Source organism: Leucopleurus acutus (assembly GCF_964270905.1).
Source record: "Leucopleurus acutus genome assembly, chromosome: 1".
NCBI lineage: Eukaryota > Metazoa > Chordata > Mammalia > Artiodactyla > Delphinidae > Leucopleurus > Leucopleurus acutus.
Window position 1 is genome coordinate 86,305,945 of NC_139142.1, and position 18,187 is coordinate 86,324,131.

The 18,187-nt window shown below is 37.1% G+C and overlaps 1 protein-coding gene across 1 annotated transcript in view; it reads left to right on the forward strand.

The window, feature by feature from the left end:
• WDR76 (WD repeat domain 76) overlaps positions 1–18,187 on the forward strand; it is a gene marked incomplete at its 5' end in the record, with an annotated part of 64,198 nt that overhangs the window by 40,045 nt on the left and 5,966 nt on the right. The window contains 5 exons of the mRNA XM_082850331.1: positions 455–608; positions 9,384–9,542; positions 14,670–14,887; positions 15,481–15,633; positions 17,253–17,306. Coding sequence (XP_082706457.1) covers positions 455–608; positions 9,384–9,542; positions 14,670–14,887; positions 15,481–15,633; positions 17,253–17,306 — 738 coding nt within the window. The remainder of the gene's footprint in view (positions 1–454; positions 609–9,383; positions 9,543–14,669; positions 14,888–15,480; positions 15,634–17,252; positions 17,307–18,187) is intronic.

Consider the following 18,187-nt stretch of genomic DNA (forward strand, 5'->3'; position numbering starts at 1 on the left):
ACTTAACCTCCTCTTACTCCCTTGGTATTTGAAATTGTTTTCTATTTAGTTTTGATTGTTTGTATGTGTGTTGAAATTTATATTGTGATAGTGGATTATTTCCTTAGGATAGATTCCAGAAGTGAGATTAATGTGTCAAATATTATGGACATTTTCATGGCTTTTAGGAAATGCCGGATTGTTTTCCAAAATCTTTTTAAAAAATTTCTGAAAATCTTAAATGAATTTACTCTGCTGTTAGCAATATATATGAATGTATGTTTAACTATAGCCTCTTAGCTTTTATAAGTGAAAAATAGTACCCCATTGTTTAGTTTGATTTCCTTGGTTGCCAGGAAGTTGAATATTTTCCCACATTTACTAATTGTGATTTTACTTTTTCGAATCATCTTTTACTTGTTTTGACTACTGAGTTTGGTTTTACTTCTAAAATTTAACTTTTTAATCTTCTCAGCTACAAAGCCAATTTAAATGGCATGATCATTAGTGAAGATACTGTTTATAAAGTTACCAAAGGCCCAATATTCTCAATGGCTCTCCACCCATCAGAAATTAGAACTTTGGTGGCAGCTGGGGCCAGATCTGGACAAGTTGGGCTTTGGGATTTGGTAAGTTATTATTAATTGTTTTGAAGTAACATTTGAAGCAAATAGTCTGCGAAAGAATAGCCTAGAGCCATGTGTTTCTAGATGTTACTTGAGATTTATAGTTTTGTGCTCTGTGATTCCAAATTTTAGAAACCTAGAGGAATTTAAATTTGCTTTGTAGAACTTTAACATTTTTAGCTTGAATATCGTTAGTCATCTGGGCATAAATTCCTGCCAGGAAAGTTTATTACAACTTTAAATGTGTATATGAAAAGATCATACAAAGTTCTTAGGTTTCTAATTATGTTTAAAATATAGTTTCCAAGCTGGATCAAAATATCTTCCCAAGGATCTTCTTAGGATGATCCTAGTAATTTTTTTTTAAAATTAATTTAGTTTTTGTCTATTTATTTTTGGCTGCATTGGGTCTTCATTGCTGCATGTGGGCTTTCTCTAGTTGCAGCGAGCGGGGGCTACTCTTCATTGCGGTGCGTGGGCTTCTCATGGTGGTGGCTTCTCTTGTTGCAGAGCATGGGCTCTAGGCACGCAGGCTCAGTAGTTGTGGCACATGGGCTCAGTAGTTGTGGCTCACGGGCTCTAGAGCGCAGGCTCAGTAGTTGTGGCGCATGGGCTTAGTTGCTCTGCGGCATGTGGGATCTTCCCGGACCAGGGCTCGAACCCGTGTCCCCTGCATTGGCAGGTGGATTCTTAACCACTGTACCACCAGGGAAGCCCCCTAGTCATTTTTTGGTGAGTTAGAAACAGATATTGAATTTCATTCATTGTACATATAATAATGCATTGATTGCTTTCAGTGTTTACAGAATTGAAAAAAGCCGAGTTAATGTTCTCTGAACTTAGTTTTTAATTGGGGAAGTAGAACAAAGACCTGAAAAATGCCATAAGGACAATTAATAGAGATGGAGAAATCATGGTGACTTGCAGTGGTTTGGGGTTAATAAATAAAATGGATTTTGTAAGTGAGAAGAGAAGAAATGAAAACCAAATTCTCTCTTATTTTGGGAGCATAGGTTCTCCCTTATTTTGATAAAATGTGAGTGGGGGTAGGAGGCGAAAGGATTTGGTAAAGAAAACAGAAGCAGAGAAGTGGGAAGAGGACCAGAAATGGTATAAGGTTGTATAAGCTAAGAGATGAATTTCAAGCATCGGAGTTTGACAGGGCTTTTTTTTTTAGATGAGTTAAAAAGAATGGGAACAGAAAAAGGGCCATTAGTTTTGAAAATAAGGTATCATAAGTGAGCTGAGAGAATAGCTTCAACAATAAGGTAAGAAAGGAACACAGACTTTAGGAGATTAAAAAAAGTATGGGGTGGAAGAAGAAATGGAAGCAATGGATAGACTATTTGTTGAAGAACTTAGAAAAGGAAAAATAGAGAATTAGCATAGTCAAGTGAAGATCTTTTCAGGGTGTGTTGAAGATATGTAGGAAAGTCCCTTTGTCATGTCTTTTCTGGTGACTCCAAAAATCTATTATTGGGTGTCTGTAGTCCAATATTTTTATCAACTTTCTAATTTTTCAGGACACCTGGCTATCTCATTAACAGACTGAGCGAGTCTAAAACCATTATCTTGGCTATCCTGTGCTCACTCCGAAACTCCCCTCGTTTTTTAAAAAAAAGTTTAGCGTTATTGAGGTATAATTAACATTTTATAAAATCTACACATTTAAAATGTACAGTTTAATGATTTTTAATAAGTTTATTGAGTTGTGTAAATATCACCATAATTCAGTTTTAGAACATTTTCATCATTCCTATAAGATTCCTCGTGGCTACTTACATTTAATCCCTGTTTCTACCTTTATCCCCAGGCAAATCTCCACAAATTTGCACTTTTTGGACATTTCATATAAATAGAATCATAAAATATGTGGTCTTTTATATTGGCATTTTTCTTTTAGCATAGTTTTTTTTAAATTAATTAATTTATTTATTTTGGCTGCATTGGGTCTTAGTTGAAGCATGTGGGGTCTTTGTTGAGGCATGCGGGATCTTTTGTTGAGGCGTGCAGGATCTTTCATTGAGGCGTGGGCTTTTTGTTGTGGCGCGCAGGCTTCTCTCTAGTTGTGGCATGTGGGTTTTTCTCTAGTTGTGGTGTGCAGGCTCCAGGGCTCGTGGGCTCTGTAGTTGTGGCACGTGGACTTAGTTGCCCCACAGCATGTGGGATCTTAGTTCCCCAACCAGAGATTGAACCTGTGTCCCCTGCATTGGGAGGTGGATTCTTTACCACCGGACCACCAGGGAAGTCCCTCTTTTAGCATAGTTTTAAGGTTTATCTGTTTTATAGCATCTATCAGCACCTCATTCTTTTTTTATTGCTGAATAGTATTCCATTGTTTGATTTTACCACATTTTGTTTATCCATTCATCATTTGACAGACATTTGGGTTGTTTCCACTTTTTGGCTATTCTGAATAATTCTACTATAAACATTTGTGTACACATTTTTGTGTAGGTCTGTGTTTTCATTTCTCTTGGGTAGGTATCTGGGAGTAGAATTGCTAGGTCATATGGTAACTGGTTAACATTTGAGGAACTGTCACCCTGCTTTCCAAAGTGGCTGCATCATTTTCTATTCCTACCAGCAATGTATGAGGGTTCAAATTTTTCTACATGCTCACCAACATTTATTATTATCTGTCTTTTCGATTATAGCCTTTCAAGTGGGTGGTATCTTCCTAGTGAAGTTGTATCTCCATGTGGTTTTGATTTGCATTTCTCTAATGACTAATGATGTTGAGAATCTTTTCCTGCCATTTGGATATCTTTGGTGAAATGTCTATTCAAATCTTTTGTCAATTTTTTATTGGGTTGTTTGTCTTCTTGTTGAGTTGTAAGAGTTCTTTGTATATTCTAGATACACATCCTTATCAGATATGTGATTTGCAAATATTTCTTCTTTTCATCCTCTTAATGCTATCTTTTGAAGTGCAAATTTTTGAATTTTGGTGATGTCCGATTCATCAAACTTTTTTTTTTTTTTTTTTTTTAAGGAGCCCACACATTTTATTACAGCCCCTGCTCACTGAGCCCTGCCAGTCCCCCATACCTCTGCCCCTTTGGATTATGGAGGAAAAAAAAAAAAATCATTCGATTTTCTGGGTCACAGAATACAAGTTGGGTCTAGATTGTACAAGGAGCTTACACACTGAGGCAAGAGAGCGTGCAAACAGGGGCAGGAATTCTTCACCCTCTGGGCGAGCCAGTGCTTGAGACACGGCAGGAGGACCCGAGTTGCCCTCCTGGAGTCCACACTGGTGTATGTTTCTGGCCTTTATTAACCGTGTCCAACTCCAACGTCCATCTTCTCCTGAGAGGGAGAAGAGTATCTTTGAGTAGCTATGGCATCAAGGATTTCCCCCGAGCTGTTTGGTTTTCCTTTTTTTTTTTTCTTTCCTATTCAGATTTCACAGCAGGCCCAGAGAAGGACCAACAGAAGCGCGAGTGTCTGAGGACGATGTAATACTGACTCCTCCTTTTTGGTACCAGTCCGAGAACCCGCGCCCCTCTCTCCTGAGATACAGTGAGGCGGGGTTGGGGGAGATGGCAGAGGAGCTGTGGGTGGAACATCAAACTTTTAATGGACTGTGTTTTTGGTGTCATATCTAAGAAATCTTTTGCGTAGCCCAAAGTCTTAAAGATTTTCTCCTGTGTTTTTTTGTAAAAATTTTATAGTTTCAGCTTTCACATTTAGTTCACTGATCCATCTTGAATTGTTCTTTTTGAATTATTTTTGTATATGCTGTAAGGTAAGGGCCCAAGTTCATCTTTTTGTATGTGTATATCCAGTTGTCTCAGCACTATTTGTTGAAAAGACTTTTACCTCATTGTATTGTCTTGGCAGTCCCTCAGTTTTCCTCTTAACCTTCTGTCAGATTCCTAGTCTCACCTAGGATCAAAAGATGAGCTGTCATTTATTCGGTCACCCCACCCATTCATTCATTCCACACTTATTGAGTATTTTGTGCTAAGTACTCTTTTTTTAAATAAATTTATTTCTATATTTATTTTTTGGCTGTGTTAGGTCTTTATTTTTTGGCTGTATCAGGTCAAGCCTGCGTGTGGGCTTTCTCTAGTTGCGGCGAGCAGGGGCTACTATTTGTTGCGGTGCGCGGGCTTCTCATTGCGGTGGCTTCTCTTGTTGTGGAGTACGGGCTCTAGGTGTGTAGGCTTCAGTAGTTGTGGCACGCAGTCTCAGTAGTTGTGGCTCACAGGCTCTAGAGCACAGGCTCAGTAGTTGTGGTGCATGGGCTTAGTTGCTCTGCGGCATGTGGGATCTTCCCGGACCAGGGCTCAAACCTGTGTCCCCTGCATTGGCAGGCAGATTCTTAACCACTGAGCCACCAGGGAAGTCCCCTAAGTACTATTCTAATGACTCCCCATCCATATTTGTGAGGAAGGATTGTCTCTGTCCTTATGGAGTTTAGAATTTAGTGGCAAAAGCAGCATGAATGAAATAATTACATGTTTGATAAGTGGAGTGAATTATATACTATGATTAATGGAGTGGAGGAAAAGTAGTGTTATAAAAACACGTAACAGGGAAACTGGCCTGATTTTGAGGATCAGGGAAGGCTTCCCTGAGGAAGTGAGAATTGAGTTGAGATTTGAAAGCTAAGTAGGAGTAAGCCAAGCAAAGAAAGGGAAAAGAGCATTTCACACAAGAGGAACAGCATGTCAAGGACCTTAGGCAGGAGGATGCCGGCTTGATACATTTAAGGACCTGAAGAATGCCTCTGAAAGAATGCCTCTGTGGCTAGAGCATAAACAGCAGAGGCATAAAGAGAAGGGATGAGTGGAATAGGGGGAAGCTGTACAGGTGGGTAGAGGTCAGATGTATAGCTTTATACATAAAGCCTCTGTAACAACTTCCTACAAAACAAACATTGAATACTATTTTCATTTTTCACCTTTTCTCACAAAAGCAAAAATCTTCTTTGGATTCCCTTCAGTTAGCAAAAATAGGTACTAATATAGGTGTTTTGTAAGAGCAAAGTGGCATAAAGTGAACTTTTGAAAAGTGGGGGATACATGTATTTATTTTTAAATTAATTAAAATAGAAAATTCAGTTCTTCAGTTACACCAGGCACATTTCAAGTGCTTAATAGCCACACATGACTAGTGGATACCATATTGGACAGTGCATACATAAAACATTTTTGTCATCTCAGAAAGTTCTTTTGGACAGTGCTGCTGTGGAGCAAGCTAATATCAACATTAATTTGGTAAAATAAGACTCAAAGATAAGGTGATAAAACAATAGAATGAAATGAAAAAGGAGACTGTAGAACTAAAGAAACAATTTGAAGATCAGTGAAACTAATAAATTAGACAAAAGGAACAGAATAGACATGGCTGAAAATGAAATTATAGATATTAAAGGAAATATCTGAGGTAATCTCAAACACAGATGAAAAAAGTTTTATGAGAAAAGCCAATAGAAAAGGAAAGCCAGGACTTCCCTGGTGGCGCAGTGGTTAAGAATCTGCCTGCCAATTCAGGGGACACGGGTTCAATCCCTGGTCCAGGAAGATCCCACATGCCGTGGAGCAACGAAGCCCGTGTGCTACAACTACTGAGCCTGCACTCTAGAGCCCATGAGCCACAACTACTGAAGCCTGTGTGCCACAACTACTGAAGCCCATGTTCCTAGAGCCTGTGCTCCGCAACAAGAGAAGCCACTGCAATGAGAAGCCCGTGCACCACAATGAAGAGTAGCCCCCACTTGCCATGACTAGAGAAAGCCCGTGTGCAGTAGCAAGACCCAAGGCAGCCAAAGATAGATAGATAGATAAATAAATAAATTCATTAAAAAAAAAAAGGAAAAGAAAGCCAGTCAAAGATGACCCAACAAATGTAACAGAAAATATATTCAAAGAGAACTTTTCTGAAAAGACAGAATTGGATTGACAGATTTGAGTGTGTATGCCATGTTCTAGGAAGATTTGGACTTAAATGATAAAGAATTCTTTAGGCAGGAAAAACAAATTATATTCAAGGGGAAAAGCCAGGTTTGCCTCAGTTTTCTACAGCAACATTTCATGTAATGTCTACAAAGTTCTGAGAGAAGGAAGTGTGGCCTGGAATAAATACCCAGCCCAAGATATTATTCTAATGTAAAGACAGCAAGTAGGTCTTTTCACATCTGAAAAAACTCAAGAAATTGAAGACCTGTGAGCTCATCTGGAAAAAGCTGCTTGATAGCAAATCTTGGCCAGTTGAAAGTAAATCAAAATTAAGGATTCAGGAATGGAGAAGCTTGACAGAAAAATTGATGATGAGTATTGAATCCATTTAAATACAGAACTGGGACTTCCCTGGTCCAGTGGTAAAGAATCTGCCTTCCAATGCAGGGGACGTGGGTTCGATCCCTGGTTGGGGAGCTAAGATCCCACATGCTATGGGGCAACTAAGCCCGCGGGCCTCAACTAGAGAGCCTGTGTGCCGCAAACTACAGAGCCCACGCACCACAACTAGAGAGAGAGAACCCGCACGCCACAACTAGAGAGAAACCCGCGTGCCACAATGAAGAGCCTGTGTGCTGCAATGAAAGATCCCACGTGCTGCAATCAAGATCCCATGTGCCGCAACTATGACCTGACGCAGCCAAAAAAAAAATGAAATAAATAAATAAATATTTAAATACAGAACTAATATTAAACAGCCATATGAATTATGGTTACAGAACTGGATATGAATGTTGTTAACCTGGAAAAAACAAAAAAAATATAGAGATGGAGAAAGGGGAGATTGGAGGAGGAGTGAGAATAATGTTCTCAGTCAATAGAAATTGTCTAAAATTGAGACATATATAGTTAAATAAAAAAGCGTAATGACTAAAACTGCTTTATATTTTCTACTTTTTCCTTCTTAGGAGATAGCTCTTGTAAAGAAATACTCGAAGTTCAAAAATTCCTTCAGCTTGATTTTCTTTTATTATTTTAAAGTATAGTTAAAATTTTTTTTATATTTATTTATGGCGGCATTGGGTCTTCATTGGTGTGCGTGGGCTTTATCTAGTTGTGGCGAGCGGGGGCTACTCTTCATTTTGGTGCGTGGGCTTCTTATTGTGGTTGCTTCACTTGTTGCAGAGCATGGGCTCTAGGCATGTGGGCTTCAGTAGTTGTCGCACACGGGCTCAGTAGTTGTGGCTTGAGGGCTCTAGAGTGCAGGCTCAGTAGTTCTGGCACATGGGCTTAGTTGCTCCACAGCATGTGGGATCTTCCTGGACCAGGGCTTGAATCCGTGTCCCCTGCATTGGCAAGTGGATTCTTAACCACTGCACCACCAGGGAAGCCCCTAAAGTATAGTTAAATTTAATACTACTTAAAGTGGCCTTTTTTTTTCTCTAAATTTCTTCTCTGTCCTTCTATCTATATAAGTAAGTACATGTAAAGACATCTTTAATGATCACTTAGTATTTTAATGATAATTTTGGGTTTTGAATGGTTTTTCAAAACTTTTGTCTTTGTATATTTCTTTGTATATTTGTTTGAGTTCCTTATAACAATGGAAAGTTTTGTTTTTCTAAAAAATATATGCTATAGACAAATATGCCAAAATGTTAACAGTGGTTAACTCTGGGTAGGAGGAGGAGTTTGTGTGATTGTAATTTTTTTCCTTCCTTCTCTTTTCATGTTTCTTTATTTTCTTTAAATTTTTTTCTCTTTATTTAAAAACTTAAATAAAAAAGGCAAAAACAAAAGTGTTTGAGTATTTCAGAGCCGACTAAGCTAGATTTAGAGATGAAAGTTGTTCTGGTTCATAATATGACATACCGCATAAGAATATAACATCAAAAGCCAAAAAATGATGATTTCGGAGTTGTTAATCCAGTTGTGGAAACGATAATCCTTAGAAGTAGTAATATCACTACTGAACTTCAAGTACATGTATTTTTTAAAATAAATTTATTTATTTATTTATTTTTGGCTGTTATTTATTTATTTATATTTGGTTGGGTCTTCGTTGCTGTGCATGGGCTTCTCGTTGCGGGGGCTTCTCTTGTGTAGTACGGGCTCTAGGCTCGTGGACTTCAGTAGTTGTGGCATGTGGGCTTACTAGTTATGCCTCGCAGGCTCAGTAGTTGTGGTTTGCAGGCTCTAGAGCGCAGGCTCAGTAGTTGTGGCGCATGAGCTTAGTTTCTCTGCGGCATGTGGAATCTTCTCAGACCAGGGCTGAAACCCATGTGCCCTGCATTGGCAGGTAGATTCTTAACCACTGCGCCACCAGGGAAGTCCCTCAAGCACATGCATTTTTCATGGGGCATTTAGGGGTTAAAATATTTTTAAAACTATCATTTTGTGCCAGGACCAAACACCTTATGAAAATTGAGCTGAGAATGACATACTCGTATAGAAGCACACTTAGCAAGCAAAGTGGGAGTGGTATTGATAGAAGTTTTGGTAGTAAGGAATTATCCTGCATGTGAAATAAAAGTAAATTTCACATTTCCTGAGAATTTTATGAACTGAAGTCATTATAAGCAGTAATTTTTTTCCCTCTGTATTATGAAAAACTAGTTGGCTAGTTGCAAAAAGCTGGAAACTATTAAAATAAATGTGACTTAATTTTGTTGGATTGAAAATTAGGAAAAAGTAACTTAGTGAGAGTCTAAAGTTTCTACTTCTGACTTTCTGAGTGGGAAGGTGGGTACAATTATAGACTAAGACTGAATATAATACAAACAAATAGTTTAATGACATAATGATGTAGAAAATATTACTGCTTTTCACCAGTTTTTGTCTCTCTCCCCACCCCCCAACTCTATTCCAGACTCACCAACCTAAAGAAGATGGAGTTTATATTTTTCAACCCCATAGTCAACCAGTTAGCTGTCTTTACTTCTCGCCTGCCAATCCAGCTCACCTGCTGTCACTGAGCTATGATGGCACATTACGCTGTGGGGATTTTTCCAGAGCTGTTTTTGAGGAGGTAAATGTTAATATGTTTGCATATGGACCTCAGGTGATATTCTGGATTCCTTATGAAATGCCACATGAATGATTATATTATACCATCAAACTGGGTGAGATGGTGTAGAATAGGGACTTTAGAACTACACTGCCTAAATTCAAATCCCATCTGTTACTATTTGTGTGAACTCGGTAAGTTGCATAACTTCTTTGTGCTTCAATTTCCTTAGTTTTGAAATGGAATGGTAATAGTATCTACCTTATAGGATTGTTATGAGGATTAAATGAGTTAATGTAGATAAAGCATTTACTTAAAACAGAGCCTGGTACATAGTAAGTTTTTGCTCTTATTTTTTATTTTTGCAGAAAGCTTTTAAATAAAATAACTTATTCTTCTATTTTAAGGCTTAAAACTTGTCCTCTTTTATTCAGGAAAAAATATTGGAATATTATTATACTTTTGTTCATTATTTCTAGCCTTGGCAGATATGAATTTTGTGGGGATGAGTCTTAGATATGACAAAAAAGACTAGAGAAATTCATCACATAACAGTACTATAATACATTGTCCAAAACTTTTGGCCAGTAATATAACACAGAAACTATAAAATTTGGTTTTTTGTCTTCTAGCTAAGATTTATCATCTCTTATATGCCATGTATAGCTGATGGTAGAGAGATTAGCTCAGCTGTTTTTATCTGGTGAAGTTAGAATGAAAAACTGCCATTCGATGTCATATAATTGTACTCTGGCAAGAAATGGACACCTAAGCGGGTTCATTCAGAACATCTTAGGCCAGGTTTATTCATAACCACCTATTGAGGATAAGGTCTTTTCCTGGGCTAGTCTAACCCCTGCAAGGTAAGATGAAGTTGAAGTTTAAGAATAGTTGAAAGATGTTGGTCTCATACTCGTGACCGTCCATCCTCCCAGAGATAGCCTGCCAAGTTAACCAGACTACTTACCGCTTGGAGGTTTTCAAATTGGTTTGATCTCTGGTTGGGTAGGCCAGAAGCTTCCAAAGGCCTGAGGAATCCTCACAATATTGGATCCCAGTGATTACATTTTGGTTTACTACTTAAATATCTACTACTTAATGTTACAACAAACATATTTCAAGTGAGCTTTCAGATTTGCTTAACCATATCAGATTTCCTCATTAAGAGAATTCCTACAAATCAAACTCTTTTTTTATATGGATTTTAATCTTTGTGAAATTTAGGATAGTTTAGATGTAGGTTTTCATTCTTTAGCTTATTTCGAATGGGACTTTTAAAGTTTTTAGAGGTCCTCAGTATAAGAGCATTTTATATGTGATAGACAATGAAGAAAACAGGGTATCATCACTGATTATGGCTTATCATCATAAATACTAATTGATGATCTAATTTTATGCCTTAATTTTTTTATGTAAGCCAGTATTCAAAGTTAACGCATTCTATCTTTGTAATTATTTTAATATTCTATGTATAAATGATTCATAATTACTTATAAAAGAGTTTTAAATTATTTTAATAGCTATAGTATAATACGTAACTGCTTTTGTTCTTCACTGAACTCCTAAAATGATCTTTCTTACAGTTGGGAAGGCTTTTTCTCTCTTCTTGAGAGCTAATAGTTTTTGAGTTTTCTTTTAAAAATGAGGATGTTTAATTTCTTTTAAGTCTGTTTTTAACCATATGAAAAAAAGACTTTTCAAGACTGTTAATGTGTTGCTGGTCAGACTTGATTTCCTAATTACTGACAATTAGAAGAAACAGTTTCTTTTTTTACTGGTGTCTTTGCTTTTTTTTTCTTTTAATTTCTATTTTTACCTTTTAAAAATAGGTTTTTAAGAGCAACATTGATATTTAAAATCCTTATTGGAAATGGATGGGCTGTTAATCATGGATTAAATGAAATAATTTTTGTGAAAAGTCCTCTTTAAACTGTTTAATGGTAGCACTTTGGTTATTAATGCATACCATATAGTTATGTATGCAAGTCACATTCTGTTTTGTATTTGTTTATATTCTTACAGGAAGGTTGGAGTTTGAAATTTGAAGGTACATCTATGTTTTATCAGCCACTTAATAATAACTGATTGTACTTATTTATTTATTATTTTTGCGGTAAGCGGGCCTCTCACTCTTGTGGCCTCTCCCGTTGCTGAGCACAGGCTTCACGCGCAGGCTCAGCGGCCATGGCTCACGGGCCCAGCTGCTCCGCGGCATGTGGGATCTTCCCAGACCGGGGCACGAACCCATGTCCCCCTGCATCAGCAGGTGGACTCTCAACCACTGCACCACCAGGGAAGCCCTGTACTTATTTTTTAATACAACTTTGTTGAGATATATAATTCACATACCATTTGATTCACCCATTTAAAGTGTAAAATCCAGTGGTTTTTAGTGTATTTATAGGGTTGTGAAACTTACCACAATCTAATTTTAGAATACTTATCACCTCCAAAAGAAACCCCTTGCTTAGCAAGTACTCCCGATTTCCCCTTTTGCCCTAGAAAACCACTAATCTACTTTCTGTCTCTACATATTTGCCTGTCTGGACATTTCATATAAAAGGAATCATACAGTTTATAGTCTTTTGTGACTGGCTTCTATACTTATCGAAATGTTTTCAAGGTTCATGCATGTTGTAGAATGTGTCAGTACTTCATTCTTTAGTGGCTGAATAGTATTCCCTTGTGTGGCTGTACCACATTTTACACATCCATTGATTAGTTGATGAACAATTGTGTTGTTTCCATTTTTAACTATTAGGAATAATGCCATTATGAACATTCATACACAAGTTTTGTGTGCTTTCATTTCTCTTGGGTATACACCTAGGAGTGTAATTGCTGGGTCATATGGTAACTCTATGTTTAACATTCTGATGAACTGCCAAGCTGTTTCCCAAACTGGCTTCACTGTTGTACATACTCATCAGCAGTATGTGAGGGTTCCCATTTCTCCACATCTTTTCCAACGCTTGTTGTTGTTGGTGAGTATAGCCAACCTTGTGGGTATGAAGTGGTATCTCATTGTGGTTTTGATTTGCGTTTCCCTAATGATTAATGATGCTGAGCATGTTCATCTGCTTATTGGCCATTTGTAATTATTTAGAGAAATTTGGATCTTTTGCCTATTTTTTAATTGGGTTATCTGTGTTTTCAGTATTGAGTTGTAAGAGTTATCAACTTATTTATTTTTTTAAAAGTCAGGTTTATTGAGGTATACAGTACATATTGTAAAATGTACCTTTGTTAGGTGTGCAGTTTTATAAGTTTTGGCAAATTGTATATACCTGTTTAACCACCACTGCAATCAAGACATAAAAAATTTCCATCACCTGGAAAAATTACCTCATGACCCTCTGTAGTCAGTCCTCTCCCCGTTCCTGAAGGCCCTGGCAACCACTGATGTGATTACTGTCCCTATAATTTTGCCTGTTCTAGAATGTCAAGTAAATGGAATCAAATGATGTGTAGCTTTTTGTGTCTGGCTTTATTTACCTAGCATAATGTTTTTAAGATTCATCCATGATATTGCATGTATCAGTAATTTGCTTCTGATACTACTGATTGAACAATTACCTTGTGTTAGGTACTAACCTGAGTGTGCTTTATATATATTATTAAGCCTAATAACACCCTATGAAATAGGTAATGTTCTCCCCATTTAACAGTTGAAAAAACTGAGGTAAAGAGGTTTGTTAGCTTGCTGAAGGACATAAAAGGCAGAACTAGAATTTGCACTTGAGTCTCTCTGACTCCAGATCCCCTGCACTTAACCATTTTAATATAATGACTGAATACTTCAAGTTTCATTTGTGTATATTGGGCTTTTTTTGGTATAGGGGTTGGGATACCTTTGGTGTATTTATTTGTTAATCTCAGTTTATAGTAATATTGTTATTAAAACTAAAAGTCAGTAGCAATTCATGATTAAGTGATAAGAATTGTGGTAATTCTCTCTTACTTGAGTACTGACACATTCTACAACATTTATTTTTTATTCCTTATATGTGTGAGCCCTGAGCCCAAAGTAACAACATTGTGGATTGTAAGTGATTAAAAAGTTATAACAATAATACATGCTCATGATAAAATATTTATAGTAGGGGACTTCTTTGGTGGTCCAGTGATTAAGAATCCACCTTCCAATGCAGGGGACACGGGTTTGATCCCTGGTCGGGCAACTAAGATCCCACACGCCGCAGGGCAACTAAACCTGCACGCCACAACTAGAGAGAAGCCCGCAACAAAGACCCAGTGCAACCAAAAAACCCCCACAAACTTCCAGTAAATGGGGTGTGCAAACTAAATTTGCCCTTTCCCCATTCCCACTCTCCCAAAGTAACCTTTGTATTTTTTGTGTATGCCTCCAGAAAGTACACATATACTTACAAGCATATAGATACAGATTTTTTTCTTTGCGTTAATGGGTTCACACTATATACATAGTTTTTTGCAACTTGCTTTTTTAATTTACTAGTATATCTTGGACAGTTAATAGCACAAATCTACCTCATTCTTTTTTAGCATTGCATGGTATTTCAAAGTAGAGATGTACCATCATGATTTAACCAGATCTTTTTTGGTGGACGTTTAGGTTGCTTTTTATTACTGTTATAAGCAGTCTGGCAGCAAGCATCCTTATATATATCTTAGTGAAATTACTGGGTCAAAGGGTATGTATAAGCATTAAATATTTTGATAGATGTGTCCTGATTGCTGTAAAAATTTTGTATCTATTTACACTTCCACCAAGAGTAGGTGAGCATTCAAGCCATATACCTTGGACTTAGTTGGCAAAGTTACTTGGTATATTAAGGTATTTCAACTGGGTAAGATTCAGATTCAGTCCATTTCCTAGTAAGTTTCACAGGGTAGATCTGCATCTGAGGTTTATTGGATTTAAGAGATTTGGGATGTAGCCCTGACATGGGTGGATGGGCTGTTTGATTGCAGTCTCACAGCTGATCAGTGCCTTAGTTTCCATCTAAGGGGATTACCATTTTGCCCTATGCTTCTTGTGGGGATCATGGGAGGATAAATGAGGTTATTTGGGTTAAGTGTTTTGTTGCTCTTTTAACAAAGCATTTATGCATTGGCTTTCTTTAAAAGAAGAGTGTTACATAAGTTGATTGTTACTTATATCCTTAGGTATATAGAGATGAAAGAAGTAGCTTTTCCTCCTTTGACTTCTTGGCAGAAGACGCCTCCACTTTAATAGTAGGTCACTGGGATGGAAGTATGTCACTAGTGGATAGGCGGACGCCTGGAACTTCTTGTGAGAAACTTATCAATTCTTCTTTGAGCAAAATAAGAACTGTACATGTCCACCCAGTGCATAGACAGTATTTTATCACTGCGGGATTAAGGTATGTCCTTCATGAAATTTTATGATTTAGGCCTTTTAATGTTAGGAGTAATGTTTTAGTTTGGTGGTCAAAGACTTCTGACTTTTTTTGTAATACCCACAGACCAAATAATTTTCCTTTCTACACTGATTGAGCATTTTTGTTTTTTTTTAACGTGATTATTTTTAAAATGAGAGATTCTTTTGGATTTAATAAACAGCGCAAGTGTTGAAAAAATATACATTTTTGTTTTCCTTGGCCTCATGCGTTTACTTCTAGTCTTTTGAGAAGAACGTACGTAAAAAATATAAAAGTTCCATGTGACCTATAACTTCTTGGTCTGTGTTAACTTGTTTCTTGGATAGATTAGAAAACCAGCTAGAATCTTGTCTCTCTGTACCCACCTGGTTACATATATATGCTATAATTTTGAAATTTTTCTTATTTCTTACTCTATACCAGTGTTTTTTAAATTAATATAGAAGATTAGAGGGTTCTGTCTTAACTGTTCTTCAATGTTGTGAGTATTTGAGTGTCTAATTTATGTTCAGTGCTATTGTAGAGTCTTACTATGTGTACTGTGACAACACTGAGAATTATTCCTCCTTTTACAGGGATATTCATATTTATGATGCAAGGTGCCTGAATCGCAGTAGAATCAAGCCTTTGATTTCTTTGACTGAACACACAAAGAGCATCGCTTCTGCCTATTTTTCACCTCTTACTGGTAACAGAGTAGTAACCACATGTGCTGATTGTAAGCTGAGGTAAATTGGGAAGACAGAAATACTTGTTAAGGAATCTAGAGTCTGTAGTTACTGTGTTAAACAGTAGCTTTGTTGACTATTGCTCCTTATTAAATCACTAGTGTTATTGTTTCATAGTCATGTCTAGGTTCCCAAAGATCAATGACCTGTACTTAATGGCTTTTCAGCAGTTTTGGGATCTGTAGATTTCCTTGAGATTGGCAGGGAAGGTCTGTAGCTACCCTGAAGAGTGATGTCAGTCTTTGCTTTTAGCACTGAAATCAGATGAAATCAGGCTTGTGATATCTTGGAAGGGAGATAATTTTAGCATAGGGAGAAGCTCTTACTTTGGAGATAGTGGAGTCTACCCCACAAGTGAAGTGCTGAATCGAAGTTGCAGAGCCCCAGGCCATGGGCAGGCAGAAAAGGTAGCAAAAATTGGGCTTTTATACAAACTACTGGATAAAATTTTATGGTTTTAGCTTTGATACTTTCTATAGCTACTTCCTAAAAATGGATTTTAAAATGTAATATAAACCAATTGAACAAAAATAGAAAATAATGCCAATTAAAAAAGATGTGGAGAATGTTAATGCAATCACAAAGGAAATGATTTTGTTCTCTTCTAAAATCCTTGATTTTGCTTAACATTGCAAGCAATTCTCTGTTTATGAGAGTTTTACCTTAAGCGATTTTGGAATTCGTTCATTATTCATTCAACAAGTATCTGTTAAATGTATGCTGTGGGCCAGGCTCTAGAAAGGCACCTAATTTTTGTTTAGACCCATCTGTTGGGAAGAACATGGTTTATAGTGTGTGACAGGTACCCAGTTAATTTCTAGTAAAGTGTGTAAGTATTACCAGGTAATACATTAAGAGATTTAGTCACCAGACAGTGGCAGCTCAGTGTCCCCTTTCCACCCATGTAGTTTTCTTTGTCTTAAGCGCTACTTATTTGTCCCATTCCTGTTCATTTGCACTGTAGAGTTTACTCTTGTTACATTAACCATTAGTGATTTGGCTTTCTAGTAATCTAATTAGTTAATAAGCTCTAGTGCCAAGAAATTTCAGTGGAATAGCTAGGCACAAGGAGAAGGGGGAGGTGGTGATGATTCGGTTAGTTTCTGTCTGCCAGGGTACCTAGTGGAGGCTTCTGGATACCTCCAGTTGCCCCACAAGAACTCCTCCCCTTGGTCACTGGACAGTCTTAGTCTTGCCAGAATCTGGAAGTGACACTATCACGCCCTCAACTGATGAGTCTCCCTTGATACATGCATACACTTTTAGGTTATTTTTGCATTTTCAGACTACATCCCTTATGTATGAATTATATTACTGTGAATCTGAATATAGAGTCTAGATTATCACTTTAGAATGTACATTTAAGTTTGGAGTAATAATGTCTAAATAAGTAATTTCCACACTAAACTATAAGCACTGAATTTAATAATATTCTTTGTAACTTTTGTAAATATATTAGCTGAGATTTGTTAGAGCCTGATCCTATATATTTTAAGATAACAATCATATTTCATATCATGAACCAGTGAAAACCTTGTTAAATATACTGATAATATTTCAGAAAATTATTAAGAAACAATAAAGAGTGTGCTTCTTTATTCTTGCTCTTTGTTTTGTAGAATCTTTGACAGCAGCTGTATATCCTCGAAGATTCCTCTTCTCACCACCATCAGGTAGGTTTCTATGTGCCAAATAAAGTAGACCCTGGATTACTATGAGGTCTTTGTTGGAGTGCATACATTGGACATCTGATTGTCAAGGAGATGTAATAGGTCTGATTTTGTATCACATTGTTCCAGTGTTCCAGGTTGCTAGTTCCTATCCTATACAGAAGGGTTCTTGCTTCCAGGTTTCCTGTTTCTGTAAAGAGGTTCAATCTCTTTTAGTCAGTAGCTGTTCTCTGCCTCTGGGTGGTTATTTTTGGTTAAGGTGAGTGACTTTATTCCAACCTGAATTACTCATGTTATCCTATTGAGACTTACTTGCTGGTGAGGCTAGCTGAAGCTCTGTTTATTTGCACCTGTTTGTTCTGGGCTTGGAGGGCCTCTCCACCTTCCCACTTACTTTGTTTGGTTACCCTTTTTTTGCATCTGCTACTTTTAATGTATGTATTTTACATCAAACTTTATGCAATGCCTTCTTCCTAGACCTACCTCTTTATTAGTATTTATGAAGTTGGGGACAGGGTGTGCAATGTATGTTGATTGTTGCTTCATGAGTTTTATAGTCTATAGAGGCTATATTTAAGCATGTTTGTTTTCTTTTTCACAGAATTTCCCTCTTCATTTCCTTTTTCAAACTTTATTAATTCTAGTTTATTGGTTTCTAATGCATATTTTAAAAAAATTATCTAGTGTGATGATTCACAGGTCAGTAGAGATAGGGTCATTGAGTGGCAGAGGGAGATGTGGTTCTCCATTGTTCATACTTCTTCAGTTACAAAGGGTTGCTAATGGTGTTACAATATAAAGAATAAAAAGGCAGTGCTTTGCTTTTTGCTTTGGAGAGCAGTAAAGAGCCCCAAATATATTAAAAAAATTTTTTTACTTTATTT